Here is an 8,263-nt window from a genome sequence, read left to right on the forward strand (position 1 = left end):
AGCATCAATCTGTCAGTCAAAGTTGAATTTAAGCTGACTGCATGTCCATGAATTGCCTGGGAAAGTTTTCATATGCAGCTGAATTGCTGAAATATAACAGCAGTGCAGACTTACTCAGGGAGGATGAGGCTAACTCGATCAGGGAGGCTCAGAGATCATTCAGCTGATCTGGTGATGCCACAAAATCACCCAAGTCTGATTTCCCATAAAACTCTGCCTGTCACATTATATAGACACAACCCTTACTCACAGTAACACACAAGCCTGACTTAAAGTCTTTCCCCACACATACACACACACACGTGCAGAACAAAAAGTTTTACTTGCTCCCTCAGTGGCTCAAAATCCAAGCATTTCTTCTGTAAATAAAGGAGGAGGCATTGAACAAGTCTCATTACAGCCACAAACATAAACAGAAAATTCAACACAAATATATATACACAAATATATACACACATATATATACATTTATATATATATATATATATATATATATATATATATATATATATATATGTGTGTGTGTGTGTGTGTGTGTGTGTGTGTGTGTGTGTGTGTGTGTGTGTGTGTGTGTTTTAGGGAATTCTAAAACAAGATGAAAAGACAAATCTAAGCCATCTGCACCACACTGCAGGATTATGTGGGGGAAAAAAAGGTGTTTGCTTAGAGTGACAACTCAGACATACATGCACACAATCTCACGCACGCACGCAAGCATTACACGCCCTATCAGCGCGCACATACAGTAAACGTTGCAATGGTCTCATCAATAATGCATCGGCACTTCATGTTTATGCAATTTACAGGGCAAGACCGAGCGATGGATAGTCTACTACAGATGAAAGCCCGCTGCGCACTGAATGTATAGCGTTTGACAAGTCTGCCTCAGACATTAGAGCTCAAATCTTCTGCGCCCGTAAAGTAAGAGATTAAGATAATAAAGCAGTCCTCAGCACATACCTGTTAAAGCATTATTTCTTTGATTCTGGTTTATGCAGGCTTGAAGGGCTTCACGATAACACCGCACTAAGGAAATAAAACTGTAGCTCTGGCGATATGCAAATTAACTGCTCCCGCTGAATGCAGGGGCATTTATTATTCATAAATTACTCATGTTTATGCAAATTACGGTATACGGAAACACTGGTGGGGGTTGAGTGTTTCCGTCTAAACATACTGTGTGATTCAATTTCTGCTGTGCTCTTCCATCTACAATGATCCAAATCCAAGAATTTGACCGACGTGAACCAGCTCTGTTATTCCGAAGTTTCATGCAGGTAATCGGTCTGGGGCTGGGAGATTTAAAGCAAACAAACAAACAAACAAACACAAAACAAAAACATTGAAGGGAACAGTGGAAATAAAATATGGCAAGAACAGTCTAAACTAGTGGATTATGGACAGTTTGGTGTAACAGTATTTGCAGCCATGCAGTGACTGGTGCGCGCAGACTAATTGTAAGATACTTTTTAATTGAATGTTTACATTAATATTTAATAGAAATGAGATATATCCTACTATTTACGGCTAAAAAAACAATATTACTTGTTTTTTAGGACCTGCGTGTGTGTGTGTGTGTGTGTGTGTGTGTGTGTATACTTGTACTTCTATCTTTGTGAGTACCGTTGCGAGCATATTTCTATCAAAGTGAGGACATTCCCCGGTGCTGACATTTTTCAAACTCCTGTTGGAGAGTTACGACTTTAAGTCTTAGGTTTGGGCTAGAATTAGGTTTAGTTTAGGGTCTAGGGAACACATTCTGTACACGATTGTCCTCACAAACATAGAAATACAAGTGTCCGTGTGTGCGTGAGAGAGAGAGGGGGAGGGAGAGAGAGAGAGAGAAAGTACAATGTTTGTGCGCGGTGTAGAACATTACGGTAGAATTGTGTGTCATCAAAGCGCGACAGTTCTGACGTAAAAGGGCTACGACGTTTTATTTGTTGCTATTATTGTATTTTTCAGACAGTTTTGACGATACGTGTGAATTTAGACTGTTTTGTAAAGCGTTGCCCGATGTCTCACTCCGCCACTGGTGTGGATGGACTAAAGGATATTTAGAATCGCAAAAAAACGAAGTTAATTGGCCTTTCTCACCGTGAGTCGTGACGTTAAGTTGACTTCATTGATTTTATCTTTGTTTTCGATGCTTCTCTCTGAGTATTGAACCATTCTGGTACCATTTTCTTGCAGGAGCAGTCATGTTCCACAACAGCTCGCAGAGAAAATACTGGATTTTTAAAAGTGAGGACGAAGTTGAGCACATGAGGTACAAAGCTAATCAGAAGTTCCGCTACAAGATGCTGGAGAGTGGGAAGGTAAGCGGCACATAACATGAATATTATGTTAAAGCATGTAAACATTTTATTTCACGTCCTCCTACATCTCTGCTACTCAGGCTGGACTGACTGAGTCCATGTTCTTGGAGCGCCATGAAGAGGACATTTTATTCAGACACTATGAGAAGAGGCTGCTGGATTTCTGCAGCGCTTTTAAGCCTGTGATGCCAAAGTCTGTAGTGGTACGTGTAGTTTGTTTGTGTGTGTGTGTGTGTGTGTGTGTGTGTGTGTGTGTGTGTGTGTGTGTGTGTGTGTGTGTGTGTGTGTGTGTGTGTGTGTGTGTGTGTGTGTGTGTGTGTGTGTGTGTGTCTTTTCGCCTCCTATTTTGATCTGTAGACGTCTGAACCACGTGTGTCTCCCCTGCTCAGGGTACAGCCATCATGTACTTCAGGAGGTTCTACCTGAACAACTCCATCATGGAGTACCACCCTAGGATCATCATGTGAGTACTGCTGATCATGCTGAGAGATGAGCACTGATACATACTGTATAAGCAGAAAAACACACACACACACACAGAGTACCAAGAGTGAAAGTCAATACACAGGCCAAAGAGGGAATGGTCCGTTAATTTTAGCTGCAGGACTAAAAGTGATGAAATTCAGATATTTCTAACTGGAAACATTGGGAGCTGTGGAATTCAGAGCTAATACATAATGTTTCTGAGCTATTTTAAGGGCTTTTAGTTTTTGTCAGGGTGGGATGGTGGTTAACACAGCCTGATAGCAAGAACATTCTGGGTTCGTATCCTGTTCGAACCTGGGCCCTCATGTCTGGGTGGGTTTCTGTGACTCTGGTTTCCTCCCACAATCCAAAGGCAATAAATTATAAATGAATAAACAGCAATGATATACAAAAGTTTGGGTACCCTTCTGTTTGGGTTACAGTCAGAACTTCATTAACCTAATCCATCCATCCATTATCTATACCAGCTTATTCCTATTTAGGGTCAGCTGGAGCGTATGCCAGCTCTCTGTGGGTGAAAGGCAGGGGGAAATGTTAGACCTTAATTGACCAATCAGGACATCTAGGTGCAATGATTTAGCAGCCTCTAGTGGTGAGATTGCAGAATGCACCCCTCTGAGCACTACCTTCACCCCCCTCACAACCCACCGACTTGTTTCCAGGCACGAGGGAGAGTACGATGGCTGTCATTTTTTTTAAAACAAAATGTAATTCCTAGTCTAACTCCGGTGTTTGTTTTGTCCTTTCTGGGCTAATGTAGAAACATGGCAGGGCAACAAAGCTGACTTTATGAAAAGAGCCTGGCTCCCTGTGTAGATTGAAAAGGCTCATTCTGAGATTAAGACACTGCAATGGTTGGTATTTTCCAGTGATTACACACCAGTGACAACATTTTTATGAAGACTATATTCAAGTTCTGTTGATAGATCACTCTAAATATTACACACAGAACCTTTAAGGTAGGTCAGCAGTTCATTGGGAGTGGTTAAGTGATGAGCTCTAAAGCATGGGGCTGGAAACTCAACACTAAATAAGGAATTAAAAATGTTGCTTTCTTTGGATAAAATCAAATTATTTCTTTAGTAATAACTAAAAGAAGAGCATTGTTCAGAAATAGTAAAGTTTAGCTTCTACCGTTTATAGTCCAACTATTATAAGGTACACAGCACAAGAATATATTGTTCAGCCTGGATACAACCTATTAGAAACTCACTCACCTCTTTCAGGCTGACGTGTGCATACTTATCCTGTAAAGTGGATGAATTCAACGTGTCCAGCACCCAGTTTGTGGGCAACCTCGTGCAGGAGACCCCAGCAGGGCAGGAAAGGGTTCTGGAGCAAATCCTGGAATATGAGCTGCTGCTAATCCAACAGCTCAATTTCCACCTTGTGGTCCACAACCCCTACAGACCCATGGAGGGACTGCTCATCGACCTCAAGGTGTGTGGACTCCTGGAGAGTTTTGAATATTACTCATGTGCTTAATAAACAGTGGAAATGTATTTTACTTTAAATTCCTGATAATAATTTGTCTTAACTCTGAATTATTGTGCACTCATACATTTGATCTTCCAGACAAGATACCCTACGCTGGAGAACCCAGAGTCGCTGAGGAAGAGTGCAGATGACTTTTTGACACAGGCAACCATGACAGACGCAGGGCTGCTGTTTCCTCCCTCTCAGATCGCCCTGACAGCTATCCTGAACAGCGCTTCAAGAGCCGGTCTCAACATGGAGAGGTGAGTCACATGTGTCCTGTGTGTTCAAGTTAAAACATGAATCAGCAGTTCAATTTCAGTTTAAAAGAAAGTGGATTTATTTTTGGATACTATTAAATCTAGCTACTTTCAGAGAATTAAAAGAGAACGTAGTTTTCTTCAGATTAAATTAGCATTGATTTTTATTTTCACTGCAAATATGCACAGACAGTATGTGTCTAAAAGAAATTGGACACTAAACATGGATTTAACTGTTACTTGGAATTTTTATAAATGTTTCATACATGTTCTGAATTAGACGTTTATCAAATCTTGCTATTTTTTTTTCTGTTAAACATGTTTATTTTTTTGAAATGCTTAGCTACGTGACTGAATGCTTGGGACTGAAAGAGGACAAAGAGGCTCTGTCAAAGATGTACGAGGCGATGAGACGTAAGTAAACTGCACCTTCAATTTTGTGCCAGAAGATGGTGACGTTGAGCTGTGTTTTGAGTTTTTCCATGTTATATTACATGGAACAGGTTTTTTAGGACTTAAGTGTTATTTTGTTTGTTTGTTTGTTTTTTCAGGGATGAAAACCCTCCTAAAGAAGTATGAGCTTCCCAAACCAGAGGAGGTGAATGTTTACAAACAGAGGTTGGAGAAGATCCATGCTGAGTTTGGAAATCCAAGCAAGTAAGATGAATTGACCAGCTCAGTTTGACCAGTTTTTTTTTTTTTCCTCCCTGTAAAGACACTTAAGGAGATTTCCACTAGCCAGAATATTTAACAATATATTGCCACACTATATTTTTCCATTAAAAGTCAAAATATGCAACTTTATTGTATAGGTGAGAAATGTTAAGATGCCATAAACAGATGATCGCTGTCATTTATTCACTCACCCTCATGTTAAGATGTGGTGTGAAGTTTTGGTCAGAATTTTGTATTGGGCCAGTAATAGGAGTTTTACCGTGTAGCTTTTGTATTAAACCATCACAAGATTGAATTTCTGTATCCCCACCCCCAAATGATCAACTCCAGATTTCCATCGTCATTTGTAGCAACAGTTTTATTTTAGCCAGGTCGTCGTATCTAAGATGCAAAAGGTTCAAGGTTCAGTATCAGGTAGAAAAATAAAAAGGAACACACCATCATCAGCTATAGGAAATACACAAAAGAAGTACAACAGCACACCACATTCCTACCTACATCATCAATACCATGTAGTACAGCAGATATTGGTATCGCTGATGAGGAGACTTTTAGGCTCATCTGTTATCGCTCATCTGTCGCCAGTTGTCTGTTAACACTTGGTGAGGTCCGTGGTATCTTAAGTGCAGCTACAGTAAACAGTTTGGTAAACTCTTTGAGTTATGACAGGCACAGATTCAGACTTTGCAGCTGCTTGAATCATCAGGAGGCACGTGAGGCCAACCCTTGCGACTTTGAAGTTGGTAAATCTGTGCGTGGCATGACTTCCGAGGGCGGATCCGTGCGAGAACAGTCGGTGCAGAGGCGTACTGAAACACCACCTGTGATGAGGGAGGAGCAGGAGAGACTGCAAATGCGTGAAAGCTTTTGAAAGCATCCCAAGGCATAGAGGGAGTTCAGGTGACGTTTGTTAAAGCAGCATATGTGTAGGCTCACACACTATAGCAAAATCCATTCAGGGTTAACACATGCACAGGACAGGTTACAGGTATCTTCTACAGACAGACTATCTCTCAGGTCTATGTCATACACAAACACCTTTTACTTTACTTCTATACAAGCCTAAATATATAATATCAACAAACAAAGCAGCATATAAAAATGTAATGTTCTAGTGCTGCATGGTAGTTCATACACAAACACGATGGAAGTTAATGGTTTGAAGGAAGAGCTTATTAAATAAGGTGATGTGGGCAAAGAGAATGGCGTGTTGAACAGGGGTTTAAGGCTTGTGTCGTCTTGGAGAGAGGTGCTGTTTAAATTCCCTGATGATGGCAGAAAATGCTACTTCAAAACCTTGGATTGCATTCAGTCTAATGTCCTTGGAAGTTTGTTGTCCAAAGAAAAAAAAAAAAAAAAGCAGCTGATCAGGATGCCCCATTTCTCTGGCTCCATGTCAGTCACCAAAGAGTCCAGCAATCTGAGGGAGCATCAGGCATACAAGGGTAAAGAAGGTTCAGACATTTCTGCAGTTGACTGTATCTCAGGTCCATCTTCATAGAAATCATCTCTTCAAGTCTTGTGTGACGAGGCGTCTTTAATCAGTTCAACACACACTGTTGGTGTCTGAAGCAGTTCGAAAAGGGCTTTGGAAGGACAGTTTTCAGATATGCAGCAAGTGGTTTTCCATGGAGAGTAGCCATATTGCATTTGAACTGCCAGGAATCTAGGCCACATGCTTATAAATACAAACTGGCTTTAGTCTTCGGTTGTGCGCCTCATGGGATGAGGCCTCACTTTGGCTGGCTGGCTCACTGTGTGATCAGACTACCACACTTTCATTCTCAGGTGAAAATCCACAAAACTCACATTACCTGGATGGCAGCAGCCAGTGACATGATGGTGCACTCTGTCCTGTAAGATAAAGTGGATATACTTGTGAAAGGCACATGCTGATGAAATACTCAGTTTTAGCGTGTGTTAAAATGCTTCTGAGGGCAGAGCTATCAAAGACTAGTGCTACACTTATGGTGTAAACGCAAGAATGATGCAGCAACTGAAAACGAAGAGATGTAGGACACTACAACTACTGATGGTGATCATGGTGACGTAGTGGATACTAGATGTCACACACTTTACCTAAATGAGTGGTTGATAATGAACTTCAAACAAACACTGACAATATGGAACAGAGCTCACCAACAATGACTTGCATGATCTTGTGATTCACAGGTCTGTTACAGAAACTAATTTTACATTTTAACTGCTCAAAACTTTTTGTATTGTAGCAAACGAAAGCGAGGATATCAGGAAGATGGCCATGTTGCAAAAGAACCACGTTTGACAGAAGAGGTGAGACAATATTTTGTGATGCACAGGCAAACTGTTGATCTAAATTAACTATGTCTGCCTTTGTACAGTCCTGAATAACCAAAACTGTTTCATTCCAGGAATGGACTGATGAAGACCTGATATGAGCACTTAATGGTTGTTTTAAGTTTATTTGCTGTTCAATTCCAATAGTGACCTGTCAATACGTATGACAGGACTGACCAAGCCTGTAGTGTCACTTTGTTTAGTGTACATATATTTCCTTTTCTACACGACACTGCAGTCGATTGTATTTGCTTTTGTTCTGCAGTAAGAAAGTATTTTTCTACATATTGTGTCGTCAGGTTTCTGTGGATAAACAGAATGGTCAAATGTTCCTTAAAGGTAACAAAGCCACATGAGAGTATGTGCATACATTTTTCCTACCTCTGTCAAGGGACAATGAAAGACTCCATTATCTACTTTACAAAAACTGTTTAATAAGTGCATGCATGTGTGATACAGTCTGAACTATTCCAAAATGTACTGCTGTAAACACTTTCATTTTACTTGGTTTCTTTGATTATGTGTCTTGTCTGGCAATGAGAAGTTTCAAAAAAAAAAAAAAAAAAAAAAAAAAAAAGCCTAACCAAATAATCAAAAATAGCTGATACAGTTAAAGGAAAAAAAAAAAAAATCAGCTCATCTCACTTATATACTCATGATTCCAGCAAGAGAATTTATTCTTAATATAAAATAACCATACTTCTCTGAAAGACTTTGTTCCAATCTAGAAAA

At 40.2% G+C, this 8,263-nt stretch overlaps 1 protein-coding gene across 2 annotated transcripts; it reads left to right on the top strand.

The window, feature by feature from the left end:
• Positions 1-1,159: 1,159 nt before the first annotated feature.
• Positions 1,160-8,108, top strand: ccnh (cyclin H). 2 transcript variants are annotated; one of them, XM_026321305.1, is made up of 10 exons: positions 1,160-1,277; positions 2,194-2,318; positions 2,399-2,521; positions 2,708-2,781; positions 4,031-4,244; positions 4,380-4,543; positions 4,884-4,954; positions 5,092-5,197; positions 7,444-7,507; positions 7,606-8,108. In XM_026321305.1, the coding sequence occupies exons 2-10, from the start codon at positions 2,202-2,204 to the stop codon at positions 7,630-7,632; spliced, it is 960 nt and encodes a 319-aa protein (XP_026177090.1). In that variant the 5' UTR covers positions 1,160-1,277; positions 2,194-2,201; the 3' UTR covers positions 7,633-8,108. The 2 variants fall into 2 exon arrangements, with proteins under 2 accessions (XP_026177090.1, XP_026177089.1); XM_026321304.1 differs by lacking the exon at positions 1,160-1,277 and adding an exon at positions 1,904-2,098.
• Positions 8,109-8,263: the final 155 nt, after the last annotated feature.

This window comes from Mastacembelus armatus, chromosome 9 (genome assembly GCF_900324485.2).
Source record: "Mastacembelus armatus chromosome 9, fMasArm1.2, whole genome shotgun sequence".
Lineage (NCBI taxonomy): Eukaryota > Metazoa > Chordata > Actinopteri > Synbranchiformes > Mastacembelidae > Mastacembelus > Mastacembelus armatus.